General features: G+C 37.8%; 1 protein-coding gene across 1 annotated transcript in view; it reads right to left on the bottom strand.

The window, feature by feature from the left end:
* LOC131154925 (ATP-dependent Clp protease proteolytic subunit-related protein 1, chloroplastic) overlaps window positions 1–20,992 on the bottom strand; it is a 37,008-nt gene extending 16,016 nt beyond the window's left edge. Inside the window, exon 1 of the mRNA XM_058107764.1 lies at window positions 20,609–20,992. Coding sequence (XP_057963747.1) covers window positions 20,609–20,861 — 253 coding nt within the window. The 5' untranslated portion in view covers window positions 20,862–20,992. The remainder of the gene's footprint in view (window positions 1–20,608) is intronic.
* Window positions 20,993–24,059: the final 3,067 nt, after the last annotated feature.

Raw genomic sequence — 24,059 nt, 5'->3', positions numbered from 1 at the left:
TCTTGTCAGCACTTCCAAGACCATTTGGGCGATCTTTACGGTTCACAAGTGCTCTCTAGTACTCTTAGGGGTGACCCAATGGTTTTCATTTGAAATTATGGTTTAGTTCAATTTCTAAAGTTCTCAGTTTTCAGCAAATCTTCCTGGCACCTCCAAGATGAGCTATAGAATTCCTCCTCCTTCAGTGGCAGAGAGAGAGAGAGAGAGCAATAGAAGAGGAAGAGAAGGGGGGGGGGGGGTTTGCACATGTGGTGCAGGAGGCAGGGGGGCTCTTGGCCATGTGGGAGGGAGGCAGAACAGATGGGGCAGGGGTGGTTATGGAACCAAGAGGAGAGGAGGTTTCTGGGGTTGGGTGGATGGTGATGGTTGTGACAGCCAATGGCAAAAGTGGTAAGGGGAAAAGATGGCTGCGTGGCTAGGCTCTGGTAGGGGAAGTGGCTGCGTAGGGAAAAAGTTGAGAAGATGTGCAGACCCTTAATTAAAATAACCCCCTAAACGACATTAAAATGAAAGAAAAAACTCAAGTGGGCCATGGAAAAATAGTCAAATTCTAGAAAAATTCTAGTGAGCATAAAAGTGAAAATGAAAAACTTTCAGGGTTTGTTTGGTATTGTTGTTTTCTGTTTCCTGTTTCTGTTTTTGCATAGTGAAGAAATAGATTATAAAAACGTGTTTATTTATGTTGTCATTTTTTGTTTTTGTTAGCAGTTTTCAGTTGTTTGCAAAAGACTTTTTGAAAAAAAAAAAGAGGCAGCCCAGTGCACAAAGCTCCCGCGTATGCAGGGTTTGGGGAAGGGGCGGACCACAATGGGTCTATAGTACGCAGGCCTTACGTTGCATTTTAGCAAGAGGCTATTTCCACGCTTCGAACTCATGACCTCCAGGTCACACGGCGACAACCAGATTTTATGGTTTTCAGTTATTTTGGCAACTTCTTGTCAAAAATTTTAATATCTAGAAATATTTATTTTGGATTAAATCATCATTTTATACACTTTAAAATTAAAATTAAATGATCATATAAATGTAAACATAATTAAAATAAAAATATGCATAAATTTTATTAAAAAATAAATTAAACCAATTACAAAATATTTTTACTATTTTTCAATTGTCATGTACAATAAAATTTTTTTACTGTAAAGTAAATTTTGAAAGTATAACAATTAAGTAAAATAATTATAATAATTTTTATTTTTATTATAGAATTTTTTTAATGTGTATTATTCTGCAATTTTATTATTTTAATCATATTTTTATAATATTATTGGATTTAAAGACGAAAATAAGCAACAGCCCCTAAATAAATGGAAATTTTTTTATTTTCTCAAGCTAGGCCCAAAATACCTTGGTCTACTCTAAGCCACCATAAAGTGCTAGGAAATGAGTACAAGAGAAAATAAAGAAAAATGCTACGAAAGAGAGAAATAGAGGAAGAGAGAGAAGAAATGAATGAAACTCCAATTTACCCAGGTCAAGGTAGGGAGAAAGGGTTTTTAGGAAGTGATTTAATGTCATTAGATCCACGAACAAGAAGATTGGGAGTCAAGGATTACTTCTAGCTAGCATAAGGGGTTTTGAAAATTTTATTAGGGAGAGTGGCTTGTAGGATATTCCTCTTTCTAATGCCCAATTTACCTGGTTTGCAAATGGGGTTAGGCCTATTGCTACTAGGATTAACAGGCTTGTATTCACTATAGTGTGGGAGGATGCATTAAGAGGTGATCTCTGATCATTGTCCTCTATTTCTTGAGTCTAACCCTCTAAAATTGGGGCCAACTCTGTTTAGGTTTGAGAAAATGTGGATTACTCCCTCCGATTTTTATAGGTTGGCTAGAGAGTTGTTGGGGGAATTTAATGTGGAAGGTTGGGCAGGATTTTGTTTTATAAGGAGATAGAAATTTTTGAAAGGTAAACTTAGAAAAATGTTGAGCGTGGAAGTTTTTGGGGATATTTGGTCTACGAAAAACGGCAAGGCATTCTTCACAGAAGGGGACATCTCTCAGAAAAAAATATGTTAGTAGAATAATTCAGTTGACAACTGAATTTGAACAACTTCTTCCAAGGAAAGATATGAATTGGAGGCTAAAGTTTAGGAAGAGAATGGTCAAGGATGGAGATTTTAACACAAGACATTTTCATAGGGTGGTGAGTGGAAGGAAGAAAAGAATTTTATTGAAGGATGACCAGGATTCTACTACTAGGGTTCTCGATTGCATCGCAGGTGTGATTACAGATCTGTATAGGAACTTAATTCAGAGGCGGATGCTGGAAGATCTATGATTGAGTGGTTGGATTGGTGCCCTATCTCCAGTGACAAAGCAAAGTGGCTGAAGAGCCTTTTGAGGAGGAAAAGATTAAGGATCTGTGTTTGAGATGGGTAGAGAGAAAGCTCCAGGGCCAGATTGTTTATATGATGGACTTCTTTAAAGATTGTTGGGATTGTTTTATGGATGATCTTTTTAGAGTTTCATGAGTTCTTTGACAATTTGGTGATTGGTAGGAGTCTCTATTCCACATTTATTACTATGGTCCCTAAAAAAAACTATGCTACTAGAGTTAAAGATTTCAGACCAATTAGTTTGGTTAACACTTGCAACTTACAAGCATTTATAAGATTTTAAGTGAAGTCTTATCTAAGAGATTAGCAACAGACTTGGTGATCCACCATCTCCCATAGTCAAAGTTCTTACATTGGTGAAAAGCAGATCTTATATGCTGTATTGGTAGAAAATGAGGTGGTTGAGGACACAATTAGAGGAAAGAAGAGGGGAAAGGTTTTGAAATTGGACTTTGAGAAAGCCTATGACCAAATAAGTTGGGGTATCTTGGCTAGAAAAGCTTTTGAAGGAAGATGGAGGAAGTGCATTTGTGAGTATCTCTTCTCTGTGGTTTTTTCTGTCTCACTTAACAAGGAGGCTAGGTGTCGGTTTCAAGCTTTTAGGGGTCTTAGGCAGGGTGATCCCCTATCCTCCTTCCTTTCTTTTTTGTTTTTTCTATTGCGTCAAATGCTTTAAGCAGGATGATTGATAGAGGTGTTGAAATAGATTGGTTGAAGGATTAAAGTGTATAATGAGGATCTGCCCATTTCAAACCTTCAGTTTCCCATTGATGATCATGGTTTGAAATAACGGCCGTTACGTAGCGTAACGGCCGATACGTAACGGAAATCGGAAGCCCCGAAACCGATACGGGCCGATAATGCGGTTCGGAAAAAATTCACGGCCGTAACGGCCGTTACGGAGGCGTAACGGCACGTAACGGCCGATTCTCCAACGTTACACTTCGTAACGTCCGTTACGGACCGTTACATGGCCGACAGGTCGCAGATTCGCTGAAGGATTTCTGCTGCAGGCAGCAGGCAGCAGCGCTGCTTTCCCCCTCTCCCCAGTCCCCACACTCATCTGCCATTCAAAGGGTAAAATGGAAAGTTACAAACTGACCTTGAAAATTTGTTGGCGCCTGGCGGAAGCAATAAGAAGGCTTCAAAGCCTGAGAGTGAGCACACCGAGGCTACCGAGCAGATCTACTCATCTTGCAGTTCCAGCAACTTGGCGAGTCACCAACGACGGCGAAAGGTCTGCAGCAGCTCCGCCAGTCGTCGCAGTCGGCACCTTCGTCCGCCAGTCGTCGCAGTCGCCACCAGCCAGCCTCTCGTTTTAAGCTTTGGAGGCTCGGAGCTTGGCGTCATCTCTGCTTTGTGCTTCGCAGTTCGCAGCCTTGGCTCCTTCGAGCTCCTTCGAGTTCCCTCGAATCCCTCCCCTCTCTCGGTCTGACTCGACTACCAGGCCCAGCGTATGAGACACTCTAACACTAACACTCAACACCCACAGCACTTTTCATTATGTTTTTTTTTTTTTTTAAATTATATTTTGTTGTTCACAGCACTTTTCATTCTGTTTTTTTTTTAAAATTATATTTTGTTGTTCCCACAGCACTTTTCATTATGTTTTTTTTTTTTTAAATTATATTTTGTTGTTCCCACAGCACTTTTCATTCTGTTTTTTTTTTAAATTATATTTTGTTGTAAAATAGGTTTGTTAAATTGAATTAAAAAAAAAAGTAATTTAATAGAGTAAAAAATTAGAAATCATTAATAATTATGTAAAATAAAATTTTCTTAATTTATAAATATTTTAATTGTATTATATTTTTTGAAAGATAATTATGAAAATTAATTCCATGACATAGCAAGCAATTATTAATAGTATATAATTAATATTTTTTAAGGTTAGTAAATAATTAATATTTACCAATAATAATTGAAGCCTTTTTTATAATAATATTTGAATATCAATAATCCACTACTGCATTCACCATCTAAACAAAGCATTAAAATAATGTATGTACACAAGACATCCATGTGATGGCATTTTATATTATCTAGGCTTAATTGAGCTATATTTTTCACCATTCTTAAAGAATTCTAAGGAATACTCTGCACAATTATTATAATATTTAGTCTTAGGATTTGCCAAATTCTAAGGAATACTCTGCACAATTATTATAATATTTAGTCTTAGGATTTGCCAAACTTATAGAAATAAAATTAATTCATGGCACCAATTGGCTAACATACTATTTATGTCAGCTGGACAAAGTGGTTATTTTGATAAAGAAGATATCATATTCACTCCCATCTATTGAAAAAATATTGAATAATGTTCATATTATAAAATAAAAAAAAATTAAATAACATCTGTCACCCATTTTATGTTACATGTGTATCTACTTGCCATTTCTTGAGTAGGGTGACCCTGTTTATTAATATTTTTTAAGTTTTAAAACATCATTTTGACCTTAAATTTAAAATTAGGTAAAATAAATGTTTACATCTATTTTTTGTTTTTAGTTATCAAATAAAGTAAAAATTGATAACTTAATAATAAAAAAATTAACCTAATAGTTAATACATTAATAAATCTGATTTTTACTAATTACTACTGGAATTTATAGAAAAATTTAATTTTAATCCATATACTGAGAAAATGCTTAAAAAATTAAATAGTCAATTTGTAATGTATGGATCTCTATTTGTGATGCTATGATGTATATGAAACTAGAGCAAAAATCTTTTTCACCTGTTAATTTCTTATAGTTATAAATGAAAATAAAATCAAGCTATGAAAAATAATGAAAATATCTTTTTAAAGATAAAGGAATATATTTTTTTTGTAATAAAATATCTAATATTTTATAATTTTGTTTATTTAAATATAAAAATAATAAACATTACTTATTATTTTTAATCAAATATTATACTTTATTTTTACGTAATAAGTATTTAAAATTAGGACTATTTAGTACTTATTATTTAATATTTACTAAATTACTAATTATATTATTCCTGTCATTGTAGAAAGGTTGTAACTTTGTATTTTCTTTATATTTTGTGTAGAGATCATCAAATTAAGTCTATCAATATGTCACGTGATAGAGGAAATGAAAACTTACCTAGTGAGGATATTGGATGGCATTTTGGTACTGCGGTAGATGGTAATAGACATGTTATTATGTGTAAGTTATGTGGGAAGATAATCAAAGGGGGCATTACACGCTTGAAACAACACTTGGCACATAAAAAGGGTCAAGTAGCTGGATGCTCAAATGTGACCACACAAGTAAGAGAACAAATGATGAAACATCTACAACAGTATGCTGAGAAGAAAAGAGATAAACAAAAAAGGCAAGAAGAAGCAGAAGCCCAAATTAGAGGAGATTTTGAGAATTTGAGCGATGAAGAAGACTTAGAAGAAGAAAGTATGAGATTTGCTCGACAAGAAAGCATGCGATCACAACAACAATGGGAAAAAAGACAAAGATTTCGAGCAAGAACAACTGGAAGGGGTAATATTTATGAAGAGGGAGGTGGCTCTGGCAGTGGTGCTACCAGTGGTTTCAATAGAGTAGGAGCTCGATCTTATAGTGGTCGAGAAGCTGGAGGTAGTGGACGACAATGGATCAATCCTGATGCCCCTGAAGCTAGACTAAAGGCAATGGATCCTATTTTAGAAAGAAGCAAGAGTGCGAAACAACCAAAACTCAACACAAAGTTACTGAAAGGTTTAAGAAGTAAATTAGGAAAAGCGGTTGGAAAATTCCTAATTTATAATCGGATTCCAGCGAATGTAGCTGACTCTCCATTTATGCAGCCTATGCTTGATATTGCTGCAGAGGTTGGAAAAGGGGTGAAGGGTCCATCACCCTATGAAATATCTGAAATTTATTTGGAGCAAGAGTATCAAGAAATGAAAAATTATATAGCTTCTTTTGCTGGAATTTGGAAGGAAAGAGGTGTAACACTTATGTGTGATGGTTGGTCAGGACCAACTAGAAAACACATTATAAACTTTTTAGTTTATTGCGATAGAGGCACCGTGTTTCATAAATCAGTTGATGCCTCTGATGTGCCAAGCAGAACAGCTGAATATTATTTCAGGTAATTTTCTAATTTTAATTGTATATGCAAATAGTATTATGGACTTGCATGTTTTTAATTAAATAGTAGTAATTATTGAATCTATAATTTTATTTCAGATTAATGGATGAGGTGGTTGAAGAAATTGGAGAGGAGAATGTTGTTCAAGTAGTGACTGATAATGAAGCTGCAATGAAGGCAGGAGGAAAATTATTGATGCAGAAGAGGCCCAATCTTTATTGGACAGCATGTGCAGCTCATTGCATAGACCTTATTCTTGAAGATATTGGTAAGAAAAGTAACGTGAAGAAGGTCTTAGAAGATGCAAGAACAATAACCTCATTTATTTACAACCACACATGGACAGTGAATTTCATGAAGAAATTCACAAATAATAGAGAGTTACTTCGCCCTGCCATCACTCGATTTGCCACAAATTTCATTGCTTTGGAGACTATTGTCAGGCATAAACAAGCACTAAGGGAAATGTTTACATCTGATGCTTGGAAAAACTCAAGATTTGGAATGGCAAAATCAGGCCCAACATATGATTCGAAGAAAATTATCTTAGACAAAGAGTTTTGGCAAAAGGCCTCTAATATAATTAAAGTGCAAGAACCCTTGGTGAAAGTTCTTAAATTGGTTGATGGTGATGAAAAACCAACCATGGGCTTCATATACGAGGCAATTGATAGGGCGAAGTTGGCCATTCAAAAAGATTGCCGGTTTTACAAAGACTATTGGAAAATTATTGACAACCGGTGGAGTTTTCAGTTGCACCAAGATTTGCACGCTGCTGGTAAGTGTAAATCAAATACAATTTCTTATTATTTTAACTTTTAATTTTTAAATTATGCATAGTTGCATTAGAAAACTATTGATTAATATGTTTCTAAATTTAATTGTAGGGTATTTTTTGAACCCACAATTTCTTTATGGTGCCCCACCCTCTCCTGAAGTTGCTAGAGAAGTCATGGATGGAGTTAAAAAAGTGATAACCAAGTTGGTACCCGATATAGATACTCAAATTCGGGCTATTAATCAAGTAAGTATTGGTTCCATTAAATTGAATAATGAATTGTTCTAGTATTCTGTAATACTTTCAAGAATAATTATTAATACATCTAATTAATTAATTTTATTTCACAATCATCCTTTTTTAGTTGTTGCTATATCGAGATAGGCAGGAGACTTTTGGAACCCCATTGGCTCAAAGGGCAGTGAAACAAACAAATCCTGGTAAATATGACTATATAGCTAAATAATGGAGAATTACTCTATTTTCTCTCTTTGTGTTCAAATTTGACTTTTGAAATACGCTATACTAATATAAAACTCTTTTTAATTATTAATGCAGCTGAATGGTGGATTCATTATGGCTTGTGTGCTCCTGAACTCCAAAGAATAGCAATTAGAGTTCTTAGCCAGACCACATCAGCTTCGAACTGTGAGCGTAATTGGAGCACCTTTAGCCTCATCCATACGAAAACAAGAAATAGATTAAAGTACATGAGATTACAAAAACTTGTTTTCGTACATTACAACATGAGGTTAAAGTTAAGACGTACAATGAGAAGAAGCCAACGAGAAATTGAAGAGGGTTTCAATCCTATCAATTTGGACTACATTTTCGAAGAAGATGATCCTTTAAGTCAATGGTTAGAGGAGAGAGAGACACCACTACTCGACGGTCAGGACAATTCAAATTGGTTAAATGAAGAGGTTGGTGGTACTACAGAAGGAGGTGATCAACCACCAATAAACGCGCATGATGATTCAAGTTCAAGTCCTGAACGCACACAAAGTGATGACAATCTTGGTTTGAGCCCACCAAGTGATGATGATGGTAATAGTGGTGCTGGAGCTGGGGTTGGGGGGGGTGGCAGTGGTGGTGGTGGAGGCGGCGGTGTAGAATATAATTATGGATATGATACAGGGACATCATTTGGAAGGGATATATATCCTTCTGATCCTTATGGACTACATGACATACCTGAAAATTATGACTTGGGTATTCCTCCAGGGAACCAATCTTCACAACCCAGGAGAAGGAGTGCTCGTGGTGACCCTAGCGATTCTACTGAAGATTCATATGGTGTGGTTCGTAGTTTTGGCGACTTTGGTTTAGATGGTTTATCATCACAATCATATGGATCTCATCCAGCATATCCACATTATGCATCTCGTGACTCACATTTTTATCCCAGTGGATCAGGAATCTCAGGATCTAGTGAGTCTTCTTCTACACACTACCCAGAGCCAGCCCCTGCCCCAACTTATAGACATTATTCAGGAGAATTTTCATCACCAGTACATTTTCAAGAGCAACAACAAAATGACGCAAACTTGGGTTCATTTAACTATGTATTTCCACAAGGATGGGGTGATAATTTCCCATCCCAATCTCAAGATACAGATGCAAATTATGAAGACCCTCCACGTCATTCTTTTTGGTGGTGACATGTGTTATGTTATAAATTTGTAATATTGTATTCATGTATTTTCAACTATTTATTGATATTTGATATTAATCACTTTTTAAATTCATGTATGTGTAATCACTGTAATGTGTATATTGACTTATTGAGTATTAAGTCTATTGAGTATTGATTCATTTTTAGTAACTTTATGACTTTAATTAATTGATTCTTACATTTCTACATCTTTTTACTCATTAAACTAATGTAAACTATAAAAAAATATGCTTTTTTTTGTAAACAGCGCACTAAAATTAATATAAAAATCATAATGCCTATTAAAAAGCATTTGCAGGGTGAATGAAAGCCTGCAAAATTCATTAAAAATCATGTATTAATGGATTTCATGCTTATTTTTTAATTTTGGCATGGTTGTGCATGTGTGAAAAAAATTCACGACCGTTACGCCCGCTTCCCGTTACGTAACACCCGCGTCTCCCGCGACCCGCGACACCCGCGACCGTTTCGCGACGTTACCCGCGACCGCGATTTCGAACCATGTTGATGATATTATCCTTCTTTCGGAGGATAGGAGCACCTTCTCTAATATGGTAACCGTTCTACAAGTTCTTGAGAAGGTGTTGGGGTTAAAAATTAACTTTTTTAAGTGTGGTCATGGTGGGATTACGCATTGACCCAAGCTCTTTTGCTTGGTTAGTAGGTTGCAGCGTTTTGCGTTGGCTTATTAAATACTTAGGAGTTCATTTAGTGGCCAATCCTACAGCTGATACTTTTTTGGGACCTGGTCTTTGAGAGAGAATTGCTAGGAGACTGGATGAGGGGAAAGGAGCGTTTTTACTTTAGGGGTTCATATTACTCTTATCCACGCATGTGTTTCTTCTGCCCCCTTGTACTATTTATCCTTTTTTAGAATTCTGATGACAGTTGCCCGGAGATTAAAGAAGTTGACAAGGGATTTTTTAATTAGATAATTTGGTATCTAAAAACATTTTCTGGATCAGGAAGTTATGGTGTTTTCCTTTAGAAATTACCTCTCTTTGGCACAAGGTAATTTGTAGTAAATTTGGATTCCTACAACATAAGCAGGGATGCTATTGCAGGAATTATATTACTTGAGTCCTTGGAAATTTGCATCCCATATACTGGTCTTTCTTTCCTAATGCTTGCTATAATGTGGGTAATGGTAAGAGGATCTGTTTTCTGGAGGATAATCGGATTTGGAATGCCCCTTTGGCTATTGGTTCCCCCGCCTTCTCTGTTTATCTAATCTTCTCTGTTTATCTAATCTTCATGAGTCTCCTATTGCTGCCTTCCACATTATGCAGGAAGGTGGCTTTTCTTGAGGTTTTCATTTTGTGAGGAATCTGAATAGAGAGAAACTAATGAACTTGATTATTTTCACGTCGAGGTGGATGGTGATAAATGTTTTTGGGATTCTCGGGCAAATCTTTCTTTGTCATTTGATCCATGACCCTAATTGGCCCTTTATTCTCTAATCTGGAAAGCTAAAGTTCCTTTTCTCTCTCTCTCTCTCCCCTTTTTTTTTGGCTTGGTTACAAAAGGGGTAGGGTTCCAACTAGAATAGCAACACTCCTTGGGTGTTACCATAGGGGTCCCCCCCCCCCCCAAAAAAATAAATAAAAAACCCTCACCGTAGAATGTCCAGATGAAGCCATAGCTACCCAGCCAGAAGAACAGGACCATCACCACAGCACCACCTAACTGCCAGAGGTCCAAAGCCCCTCAAACATTCCAAGATCAAGAACTACTCCTGCAAGTGGTTTTCACTTAGGTCTGACTCAAACTCCTGACCTTAGAGACATGGAAGATAAGCTCACACCACTAGGCTACAACCTCGATGGCAACAAGGCAGAGTCACTCAATGTTGGTGTCCTCTGTTTTAGGAATGAGCAAAATTCTCTCACTTGTTTTACATTGTTCCTTCTCTTGGGGACCTTCAGAATAATTTGTTTGGAATATATGGTGAAAATTGGGCATACCAGGCTTCTTTGCAGTGTTTCGTGTATTATGTTTGGAGGTTTTCACAAGACGACAAAAGAGGAAAGCTTGGTGGCAGTGGACTGTTCTAGCAATTATTTGGTGCATTTGATTGGAAAGAAATGCTAGAATCTTTAAAGATGTTGCCACTTCCAGTGATATGCTTCGGAGCAGAGTGGTCTTCCTAGCGTCCCTTTTGAACTCAACAAATGGATTCTTTTGGCATGTTTCTTTGGAAGACATGCATCTGGATTGGTTGGCATTACTCTATTGACTTGCCTTATGTTTACTCTATTTTTTTGTTCAGTTGCTTTCTCTTTGTAATGGGAGGATATCTTGTTTTCCCTGGTTTTTTCATTTTCCTTTTCATTAGCGTACCCCCTTCCTTCCTTTGATACATTTCCCTGTTTATCCCCCAACAAAAAAAAGGTTGAACCATAAAGGCAGTTTCTTGGAACTACAGTAGCATACTGCATTTGGATTGCAAGAGGAAATTCATTTTTATACCAGGGGGTTAGCAAGAGGAGAGCTGGAGAAGATATATTGAAGTTTGGAGGCAGTGGTAGATGCAAAGAAGCTTTAGCAATTGTCAGATGTCAAAATATGATCACAAAAAACTGGCTGGTGCTAATGATCGCCAGACTAAGAAGGATGTGATGCTGGGAGGTTCAAAGCCAAATAAGTGAATAACCAGCAGGTTTGGGAGGCGTTGCAGTACCTGTGAAGGTGCACAGCATCCTCAGGAGGGAGGGGAGCGGCAGCCAGTAATAATCCAACAAGAGTCAGGGCAGCTAGGGTTCGTGAAATGAAAAAGTTGGGGCCTGCGAGTCCAATTGGAATGGTGAAGGCTTGGAGTGGGCTGGGCCAGGTATCATTAATATTTCTTAGCATGTGGGCCAGATGTTGGGTAATAAAGGATTAGATTCAGTAAGGTTTAATGGGCAGGTTGTTGCTTTAGGCAGCCCATGGATCAGGCTTTATATCCAAATCAGACGCAGCTCATGGCCTCTGTTAATAATCTAGTCCATAATCCAAATAAATATTAGTTTCAAGGTTTTGGGCCTGAACTTAGTTCTTCTAAGTTAAAGAAGAGTGCAGTTCAAAGGTTGGGCATTCATAGTAGCGGAACTGCTGGATTTTGTAAAGAGTGTGAAAATGGTCAGACTTTGCATCTAGGCTCGAAAGAGAAGTGGAAATTCAAATCACCCTACTAGAGTTGCTTTGCAATTGATAATGGAGAGCTCAGATGCATCTTTCTCACAGGCAAGGGGTAATGATCCTGGAAAGAATATAACCAAATCAGGTAATGCGAGAACTTGGTTCGTGCTTCTGCATCCTAGGTGGGTCAGGATTGTCAATGTAATAAGAGTTCGCCCAGAGAGTAATATTTGAACTTTTGTTGCAGGAAGGCTTAGGAAGTCGGTAGGGATGATGTCAAGTGTGAGACTGAGGCTGGAGGGAAAAAGTTTCGTCAGAAGGGGACTAATTCTGATAAGGTTAGGGGCAGCAAGGTCTATTCTCGTCAGGCGGCATTACATTAGTGTTGAAATGAAAAAAAAAAAAAAATTGAAGGACAAAGGGGAAATCCTAATGGGATCATGGCAAATCTTTTAGAAGAAATGCCGAGGGGAATTTGTGCATTGTGGAATCTCCGAATGTTCAGAAGGGTAAATAGATGAAAAAGTTAACCTGGGTAAGGAAAAGCAATGGGGAGATGTGATGGACGAGGAGAGACATGCTGCCAACGAGTTTTCATGAGACGACGGTTTGTTATTGGATAAGGTTCTGGAACAATATGGATATATGTCTGAATCATCCGATTTTTTGGGGGATATATCACATCCGCCACCATCTCCGATGGATGATTAGGAAGGAATTCCTATTTTTGAGGATGCTGGGCAAAGAGCAGCAGTTAGGGATGGGATTTTGCCTATTCCTACGCAGAAGGTCATCAAAAAGAAGTTCAAAGCTCAATAACTGATGGATTAGATGGCTTTGGTTATTGGTTCCTAGAGGAAACAAACATATCTTTCCTTATAGTTGGCAAATCATCTTGATGTTCCTTGCAAGTCTCAACATCCAAGCTAGGTGACAAGTCTCCATCTCTAGCCTAGAGACACCAACATTGTTTTTGGGTCACTAAGGACAAGTCTACGGTCTTATTTCCAAAAGAAGATTTATGACTCATGGTCAGAATATTGTGCACTAATAAGAAAATCATTTATGTAGTCATGATACTCAATTATGCAACAATTTTAATGAGACTTTTGATATTTGATTGTTTGTCCTCAACAAGTTGAGCTCTCTCTTGAACATCTTCAGTGAACCTAGGAGTACCTCGTAACCATTGAGAAATTGATCTAGCCTGATGGAACTATGTAAAACAGGAAGTGATGTTCCGGGTTGGTAGCTGGAGATATCTCTCAGCTCCCAAAGCCACGTGGTAAGCCGATGGAACCAAGTAAGACAGGAAGTGATGTTCCGGGTTGGTAGCTGGAGATATCTCTCAGCTCCCAAAGCCACGTGGTAAACATTGGATAGAGTAGTGGGACGTTTTTGAATCTGCAAAATCATATACCTTCTGATTTCGTCCCTCAACCCTTAACAAAATTACCATTCTAGGTTCCTTACTAAATACTACGAGCACACTGATAAATGAGGTCTCTATGGTTAAGGCAATTATTGATTACACTAGAAGAAAGTTGTCTTAAGATAACACAGTTGGTCCACTAATTGCTTCGTATAAGAATGTGGGGGATACTTTTCTCTTAAAATATATCTCGTTTCAGACCATGGTAACAGAAGGTTCTCCACAATAGCTTGTCCCTTTCAACTTTTTACCAATATTGCTTTGCTAAACCAAGATGTTTTGGTTTAGCTAAGTGGATACTCTCATGGTCAAATAGTACACACTAATTAAAATAAATCTCCATGCCATCCAACCAGTCTAAGAAAACCTAAGAACCTGGACAACCCTCAAAATAGAAAGGAAACTAAAGTTTCAACAATTGTTGAGAATTGTCAAGTAGCTGGGAACTAGAAATGTGGAATTGACTCATCATTTTTTTTCCAACAGGAGAGAAAATGTGGACCCATGCAAATTCAGATGAGTACTAAATAAATAAGCAACACTAAATCAATTTCGTGGAGTCATTAAGTAACATAATTTTGTGCAACTTTACCAAAGGTCCATGCTCATAGATGCTCCACTAATAAACTTGAAGAATGGTGCTCTCACACTGAATTTATCCTTCCAACAATATGTATTAAACAATCAAAGTCGGATTTCTTCAGACCACCATCAAAATTGCATGAAGGAAAGCTAATTTGTTGCAGTAAATCTAAAAAAACAGCAGCTGGGGCCTCAATCTGAATGCAGGCAGGCCTTCAAAACTCAGAAATTTGTATTGGCAATACAAGATCAGGCTGAATTTATCCTTATAAATGTGAACCAAACTTTATCAATCGGTTTTCCATCAAAAAGTTTCAAAATCTTAAGAAAAAATCCAAATTATCGTGGGTGGGAGTCAATTTCTTGCAATTCTAGAAGCAGAAGACTAGCAATTTCTCACTTGTGGGTCGCTGGCATGTGAAGCATGTGTGCTGCCGGCAAGGTGTATCCAGCGATGGTTCTCCAACTGATGGCAGATCAAGGCTTGGTGGTTTCAGTGATGGAGGTGGTGTGTCGTAAAAAACTTCAGGAAGTTGATAATTCTGAGGGGTAGTCAGCTGGGTAACCTTGTGGTGGTGTGTGGGACCACACCCCTTGCCCAGGTGAAGGTCAACTTACAGGAGACGGGTTTTCAGTGGTGTGTATGTGACGGTGAAGATGCTGTCTAGAAGTGCTGCCTGGAAATTAGGATTTTGAAACCAGTGGCAAGACCATAATTTCGTGGAAAAGTTACAGGCTGATGAATAATGGCTGCATGGTGATCATGATTGGCTCTGATACCAAACTAATGCAGGACAAGCAACAGAGCCTTAGAAATGGGGAGAGAATTGAGAGAATTATAGAAGAGACAGAGATAAGAGAGAAGAAGAAGAAAAGAAAGAAAAGGGCAATTGATGCAGCAAACAAAATGTAGGGACAATACAGAACGGAAGAGAAGGAAAAACAGAGAGACAGAGTGCGAACTAGATACAGAACAGAGAAGGAGGAGGAGGAGGAAGAAGAAGAAGAAGGAAACTGCACTTGCAATCTAACCAGGTGGAGAAGCGTGACCTCCTGGGGGAGGAGGAGGCCATTAAAAGGGGTGCCCACGATTTTTACAGAAATTTGTACACTGAGCATAAGCTTTGAAGGCCAACTGCGAACAGTATTTCTTTTGAAAAATCAACTGCACTTGCAATCTAACCAGGTGGAGAAGTGTGACCTCCTGGGGGAGGAGGAGGCCATTAAAAGGGGTGCCCACAATTTTTACAGAAATTTGTACACTGAGCATAAACTTTGAAGGCCAACTATGAACAGTATTTCTTTTGAAAAATCTGATCTTCTCCACGGCTCAGTGGCTCAAGAGACCCTTCAAGGAAGAAGAAATTGTTTCAGCTCTTAAGAGCTGCAATGGGGACAAAGCCCCAGGTCCTAATGGTTTCAAAATGGCTTTGGGACGTGTTCAAACAAGATATCATTGGTGTCTTTAATGATTTCCGCAGCTCAGGCAGATTTGTTGCTAGCATCAACTCAACCTTTGTCTCATTTATCATGAAAACAGTGGGGGCTTTCTGAAGTTCTTGCAGTCGGGCTCATATCAGTAATTTCTGAAGTTGTTGTAAAACATCAGTATGCCTTTGTTGCAGGCAGACAGATATCATGGACGCAGCCCTTAATACAAATATGGTTGTTAACACATATTTGAAGGAAGGAAATAGTGGTGTAGTTTGCAAACTGGATATGAAAAAGGCTTTCAATCATGTGAACTAGAATTGTCTGCTGTATATTCAGAAGGATGGCTTTTGGGGACATTTGGTGCAGCAGGATATCCACACCCTTTTTTCAGTGCTCATTAATGGCCGCCCCATGGAGTTCTTCAAATCTTTGCGCAGTTTGCGTCAAGGGGACCCTCTCTCTGCCCTTTTGTTTATCTTGGTTATGGAAGTTTTGAGCCATATGTTAGTCAAAGCCAATGAGGATGGCCTGCTTAAGGAGCTTAGCATCGGAAGGAACAACGAGATCTTAGTGGTCTTCCATCTGCTTTTAGCGGATGATACTATTATTTTTTGCGATGATGATCCTGTTCAAATCCTTAACCTCAGATGCATTCTTCTTGGTTTCGAGCCAGTTAGAGGTTTAAAGGTGAATTTGGGTAAGAGCAAAATCATCCCTATGGGGCCTTGCAATTATGGCCCTTTTCCTGCAGGCATCTTAGGTTGTAATCCAGGACCTTTACCATTCTTGCCTGGGCCCCTACTGGGTGCTAAGTTCAAAGACAAGGCTGTTTGGGATCCCATTATTGGCAGATTTGAAAGAAAACTGGCTAAATGGAAAAGGAATTATCTCTCAAAGGATGGCAGGCTCATGCTCATCAAAAGCACCTTAGCCAATCTCCCAGTCTACTTTATGTCTTTGTTTCCCATCCCTAGTGTTGTTGCCAAAGACTAGAAGGATCAAAGAAGATTCCGTCTGGGGGAACATAGGAGAGGGGTTCGAGTATCATTCTTTAAAATGGGAGATTGTTAAACAACCTATGCTAAAGGGAGGGCTTGGTCTTAGATCTCTCCTCACTTTCAACAAGGCTCTTTAGGAAAATGGCTGTGGAGGTTCATGTTTAAGACAAATTATTTTAGAGAGATGTTATTGCAACTAAACATGGCCTTCATCATAACGGCAAGATTTCCAAAGAGGTTAATGAATGCTATGGCACAGGTGTTTGGAAATTCATTCTGAGAGGGTGTGAGAATTTCTTCTCTCATATCGACTTCAGCATGAGAAATGGGGAGGACATATTTTTTGGCATGACATTCATTGTGGTGATTCCCATCTCAGCTCTTCTTTCTCTTCCATTTACAAGCTTGCATGTGATAAAAATTCCCTCATTTCTCACCATCAAGAAAAACCTAATAATGGAACCTTCTGGAACATAACCCGGATCAGGAATGTTTATGACTGGGAGATTGGCACACTTATTAATTTCTACAGCAGCCTTTATCATGTTCAGAACCAGGCCTCTTCCAATTAGCCTGTTTGGACCTTAAGGAAAGAGAGTACTTTTTCGGTCACGTCTTATTATAATCACTTTTGCAGGCCATAGAAGCTTGTTTGGGAAACAGCAGCCCCCATGAAAGTTGCTTTTTTTTTACCTAGGAGGCTGCTTAGGGGAAAATCCTCACCTTAGACAATCTCCAAAAGAAAGGTTTGACTATAGAATACAGTGAATAGGTGTTATTTGTGCCTTGAAGAATTTAAAATCAATGGACCACATCCTTCTCCACTGCTCTTGGACTAGGAATCTCTGGATCCTGGCCATCTCCATGGTCAAGCAGAAATGGATTTCTTTCAAAAACGAAATCGAAACCAAAATTTGTATTGAATTTTCTACACTTTTGAAACCACGAAATTTTAGTCAAAATAAAAATTTAAAATGTTAATTCCAAGTTGCTAATCTAACCCTAATCTCATGAATTAGCATCTACTATATGTATACAACTATTGAATTTTCAATTTTTTAGTGGGGGTGACTGCCCCCAAATAAAGAGTGGCTTTGCCACAACCAAATGTTGCAGCAGGTGTTTAAAAGAGGAGGCCGCCCCTCTCATTTTTAAGGAATATCCCAAAGTGACAAAAGGAAAATAAACCAAATCTAGTGCAACCCTGCTTATGACTTTTGGTCCATCTATACTTCACAAACTTGCCAAATATGTGGTCTAGATAGGTTGACAGATATGTTTACATACTTCTACGTTAGTTTAACTATTCATTAGTAATTACACGTTCACACCTCACGCATGATAACAAACACCCAGTTGAACTACTCCCACAGAATTGAATTTAAGAAATGGATAACTAATATCCACTTCAAACAGTTAAAACAAACTCCTTTTTCCACACTGGAAGCATTCATTAGAGGTTGAGTAATCATAACACATGGAATTGACAGTAAAGTTATCCTTAATCTAAAGTCCTCATTTTCTGCATAACAGAGCGTGATCCAGGAACTTTGGTCTTTTAGTAATGAAATTTGTGAATCTGGCCAACCACAGGTAGTGAACAATATCCACTTAGTTGGTCAGCAAGACTGCCAAGACATTTGAGCCCTTAACATTTTAGGCACTGCAAAATTCACATGCTAGCTTGTCGCCGTGTGACTAGAAGGTCACAGGTTCAAAGCGTGGAAACAGCCTCTTGCAAAAATGCACTGCATACTATAGACCCATTATGGTCCGCCCGCCCCTTCCCCAGACCCCACATACCCAGGAACTTTGTGCACCGGGCTGCCCTTTTTTTAAAAAAACAAATTCACATGCTAGCTCCTCTTTCATCCAATCTCCTTAACCTTTTTCTCTTGAGATCCCATCAACAATACAGCCATAACCATCAAGTTTGCGTTGATACAGTCAGCGTGATTAAAAATTACTTCGGAGTTGAAGGTAGTAGGTTACCAACAATCTTCACTTCAATAAAAATTGTAAATGCTTACTAGCATGACAGGAACCAAACACTACCACTGAATCCATGACAACCACTCAAGGTGGCTTTGGCGTAACTAATAAATCAAGTGCAGTCATCATTCATAAGGAGGCTTCAGTGCTTTGTTTCAACCATCCATCTCTACCCTAATCTATTTTTAAGATGAGCCAGTCTGCAGATTCCCCACTCAAATAATCTTTAAGCTATTAATTGAACACTCAAGCATCTAAAAAGAATTTTTGATGTATTATCCTCTTACTCAATATTTTATTCCTGATTTCTGCACATTAATGGTTGATTGGGTTAAGTGTCATCATGCTCAATACTTTCACGATTTCTGTCTTAGTTGGCTCAAATATATTATTCTGGGTGTCTAAATATATTATTCTGGGTGTCTTAGCTCAAAGTTCTTGATGTTTTCTGCTCAGTCCTAAAATACAGTATTCCGTGGAAATGGATGCAGCTTATACATATCCCTGCCATACTTAACATTCTAAAATTGAACTCTCTCTGTGCTACAGACATTGTTTTCAAAGGAAACTTTAAATGTTGATATTTTCAACAAATATCTTCCACCTACATTCTTCATTCATTTCCAGTTTCCTGCTAGTAGTAATTGGGGAATTCACAAGCATACTTTGATATGGAGCCCCCCTCCCCCAGCCTGTGATGCAAACAAACTCAGAGAAAAAGGGTTAAATACAGATTATCCACCAATGATACGGTCACATTGCTCACACATGGTTTAAATATTTGCACTTGACTCACTTAGGTGTATAAGTATATTAAACATGTCACCAAACTGTAGTTTTAGAAATTTGCATATAAAGTACTGGATTAATATTGTTCACTGAAAAAATCTCAAATTTGCATTTGCAATTTACGATTTGTTTTATTTTGAACTGAAATATGTATTTTGATGTTTAGCAAGTTCCTTTTTTTTACATGTAGAATTTGAAATTTTTTGCAATTTCGAAGCCTTTATTTCAAATCCCATCCTTTGAAAAAGCCTTAGTTGGAAACTTAACTAAGAATTTGTAAATGGATCTTGAGATAGAGCTGCAATTTGCTCGATGCCATTGTGGGGAGGGGGGGGGGGGGGAAGGGGGAGATCCAAGGAAGGAATTTCCCCAACCAAATCAAAGGGTCAACTTTTGAACAGCAGGATTGCAGCGCGCACTTCAACATTTTTTAGCCATTTTAGAACCCAGGCATTTCAATGGCACTGCCCACTTATCTATTTATTTTTCACTAGTACAGAACTCCAACCTGGACCAGCCCTTCAGACCCCCTCCAAGGCGGACGCCAAACCAGGGAGGATGTGATTGACCCCAGCTCCCTCCTAATAAATCAATGATTGGCTTTCATGCAACATGAAACCCAAGACTACCTATTATTACACCCTTTTTCTTCCCTCTGGCTATAATCAAAAACTAAATTCAGATTTATCGGAACAAATTATGTGCCTTAGCCAACAATCCACTCTGGATTATGCCTTTTTTCAGCCTCATCTGATGGCATCCAATAAATGTTTAGTGGCCCCAACCTCATGAGTTCAGCGCAAATTTTGAAAACTACAGATTAGTAACATGTCTACCAGACTTAACCTCATGTGCATGCAAACTTTGAACCATACGAGGGCAAGACGAAACTGAAACCAAAGGTTAACAAATTTAATAGCTCAAGATCAGGCAATATGAAGCCAGGCCAAACTACATGTGGGTGTTGTGTATTTAGCTTTCAAAATAAGCTCATGCTACTCTAAGAAAACTCTTTCCAATGTAATCTGAAAAGTAACTTCACCATCACCATCGAAGTTGATAGTTTCCTCAAGTTATTTTTCCTTTTTTTTTAATGTTTACTTTGTAACTTTTATATAAGGCTTCAAGAAGGGAATGATATAATCTTCACATCTCTAGTAAGGGGATGGCAATGACTATTATCAAAGCAATCAAACTACTCGATTTAATATTGCGTATGAAAAGGGGTAACAAAAGGCGAAAACCCCACAAATTTTATTCCAATTTACAACTATAAGCAAACTAACAAAGGACTTGACAAAATAAAGCAGACTCAAATGAAATGAAAATCAATAACCGGTAGGGAAGGAGATAGGAATTGAAGACTCACACCCATCTTTAAGATTTTCACCCCGGAACTGCTTGGGGATGTGATCGAACGATTTAGCTGAAGGAGGCTTGAAACGACATCTACGAACAGCGATTGTTGTAGGTGAGCGAGCAGCGAATAGCTTCGTGCCGTGAAGGAAAGAGGACTTCGGGAGTGCCGGGGGACAACCTAGGTCGCGGGTTCGTGCATCGTCGAGGGAGGGTGAGAGCGAAGAAGGCAAGGGAGAGAGGAGAGTGGCGGTCGTGGTGGCCATGTTTGCGGAGTCTCTGCAGAGCTCAAAAGTATGGGGTTCTTACAAGTTACAAACTTGGAAGCATGTGATGGGCTTCGGAACTAGAAACAAGACTGAGGCAGAGAACCGGCCACGGCCATGGCGTGAACTATAGTGAAATAGATAAAATGATATGATAATAATTTACAAATAAAAATTTAGAAATTGTTATAAAATAATGCAGATAATTAACACTAAAATAAATAGAGGCAAGATCGGATTTTTTACGTAGTTCGTTTATACCTACTCCACAGGCGGATGAGATCAAAACTTCACTATGTTATAAGGAATTATAACATATATCTGGTTTTATAAAAATATTTCATATTCTTACCTTATACAAAATATCTCACTTTTTCTTCTTTTTTCTTTCTTTTCTATTTCTCTGCGTATTTTTCTTCCTGCACTCTGCTCTCTATGCTTGAGGATGTAGGTAATTCTATACCGAACCTCGTTAATTTATTGTCTTGGTTTTTTTTATTGTCTTTTATTATTAGTTTCTCCATTTACTTTAGTTCTTTATATTTTCAATAGCATTAGTTATAGTATTGGTGTTTGGCACAGGTGGGGTATCCGGCACAACAATTGGTATCAAAGTTAGGTTGAATAGTGACGATATAGAGGTGTTCCTCTGTTAGGATCCTTGATTCCACACTTGATGCCTAAGAAAGACCTTGTCTAAGCGAGTGCTTAGAGACCATTGCGGCCCAGTCGCTCCTCGGAGGTTGGTCTGGTCAAAGTGAAATTTCGTAGGATAAAACAGAGTAGACACAGTTGGTATATTCTATTCATCCTAGGTCTTTTACTTTGTTGGTGGCTATTGAATATATAGAAGATGGCAAAACTAGTGCAGCAGTAAAAGAAACTCTATCCACACGAATTCTAACCCCTTCGGCTTCGACATCATCGTTAAAGACGATAGCTAATGCTCGGTTTGAGGCAGAGAAATTTGATGGTACCAATAATTTTGGTATGTGGCAATGTGAGGTAATGGACATCCTGTATCAGCAAAAGTTAGATATTACTTTGGATGATAAACCAGTAGATATGGGTGACAAAGATTAGGAAAAGATCAACCGTTAGGCATGTGGTACGATTCGTCTATATCTCGCTAAAAATCAGAAATATTATGTTATAAGGGAGACATCTACAAAGAAATTATGGAAGACATTGGAAGATACATTTATGACCAAGTGTTTGGAAAATAGGCTCTATTTGAAAAAGAAATTGTTTTGCTTCCAGTGTCAACCTAGTATTTTGATTAATGACCACATAAATGCTTTCAATTAAATTTTGGTTGATTTGTTAAATTTGGATGAAAAGGTGAAAGATGAGGATAAAGTCATATTGTTACTAATTATCTCCCTGATGATTATGAACATCTGACCACCACTTTATTGTACGGGAAAGATAAAGTTACTTTTGATGTTGTTTGTAATGCATTGATTAGTACTGAATGCAGAGAGAAGGATCAGAGGGGCCATAAGAAAACAACAGAAGTACTAACAATAAAGGTATGTTTTCAAAGTCGTAAGCCTGGAAGGAGGAGTAAATCTCATGGGAGACCTGCTAAAGATGAATGCGCCTTTTTTCGTGAGAGAGAGCATTGGAAGAAAGATTACTCTAAATTACAGCAAAAGAATAAGGGCAAAGCACATTCTAATGTCAATATTGCCAATGATGATGGAAGTGAGTCAGATTTTTCTCTTGTTGGAACAACTTCGTCACATTATTTTGGTGAGTGGATTTTGGATTCTAGTCATTCCTATCACATGTGTCCCAATAGGGAATGATTTTCTAATTTTGAAGAATTAGATGGTGGGGTTGTTTTTATGGAAAATGATAATACTTGTAAAACAACTCGAATAGGATCAATACAGTTGAAATGTCAAGATGGAACTATTAAAACCTTGACTGATGTTAGGTATGTTCCAAGCCTAAATAAAAATTTGATTTCATTGGGTGCCTTAGAATCTAAAGGGTTCACTATCATTTTAAAATATGGAACCTTAAAAATTAAATCAGGTGCACTGGTGGTGATAAAATGAATAAGGAAAAAATAATTTGTATTATTTGCAAGGTAGTACAGTTATTGGCTCATTAGCTGTTGTTTTTTCAGAAAGATGCAGGTACAAATACAACCAGGTTATGACATATGCAATTAGCACATACAGGAGAAAAATCTTTGCAACAATTAGCTAAGCAAGGTTTGTTGAAGGGAGCAAAGGTGTGTAAACTTGAATTTTGTAAGCATTGCATTCTAGGAAAACATATTAGAGTGAAATTTGGCACTACAATCCACTAGACTAAAGGTATTTTAGACTACATCCATACAGATGTATAGGGGCCCACAAAAACGGCTTCATTGGGTGGTATGCATTTTTTTTGTCACTTTTGTTGATGATTTTTCCAGAAGAGTTTGGGTGTATTCTATGGAAAAAATTAGTTGAAACTCAAAGTGGTAGAAAGATTAAACGGTTCAGATCAGATAATGGTGGTGAATACAAGAGTGACCCGTTTATGAAGGTATTTCAGGATGAAGGTATTGCTCGACACTTCATAGTTAGAGATACACCATCGTAGAATGGGGTGGCAAAGCGCATGAATCAGACTTTGTTGGAGAAAGTTTGATGTATGTTGTCTAATGCTAAGTTAGACAAAAGGTTTTGGGTTGAGATACACCATTCGTCACATGTATTTGGTACTATGACTTATTATCATGTTAAAGAATCTAAGTTGGATCTAAGAGCCAAGAAAACAATATTCTTATGGATAAGTGCAGGAGTCAAAGGATACCGTCTTTGATGTCTTGAGACAAAAAAATAATAATTTTCAGTAGAGATGTGACTTTTGATGAACTTGCGATGATGAAGAAAACAATGCGCAAGGAGTCATGAGTTGAAGAGAAGACTAGTGGTACTCAACAACAGGTGGAAGTTGAGACAATTTTGGGAAACCTAATGAGAAATGAAACTACACAAGGTAACTCTCTAGTTACGGTGGGGAATAGTGTACAAGAAGAGGATATTTCAATTTGAGAATCTTCACAGCAACAAGAATCAATTGTTTCTTAAAGGCCAAGACAAGAAATTCGAAAACCTGCTAGGTATACTGATATGGTGGCCTATGCACTTCCAGTTGTGGAAGATAATGTTTCTTACACTTTCAAAAAAGTAACGA

This window comes from Malania oleifera, chromosome 5 (assembly GCF_029873635.1).
Source record: "Malania oleifera isolate guangnan ecotype guangnan chromosome 5, ASM2987363v1, whole genome shotgun sequence".
NCBI lineage: Eukaryota > Viridiplantae > Streptophyta > Magnoliopsida > Santalales > Ximeniaceae > Malania > Malania oleifera.
Note: the sequence above shows the minus strand (reverse complement) of the source record. Positions and strands in the feature narration are given on the sequence as shown.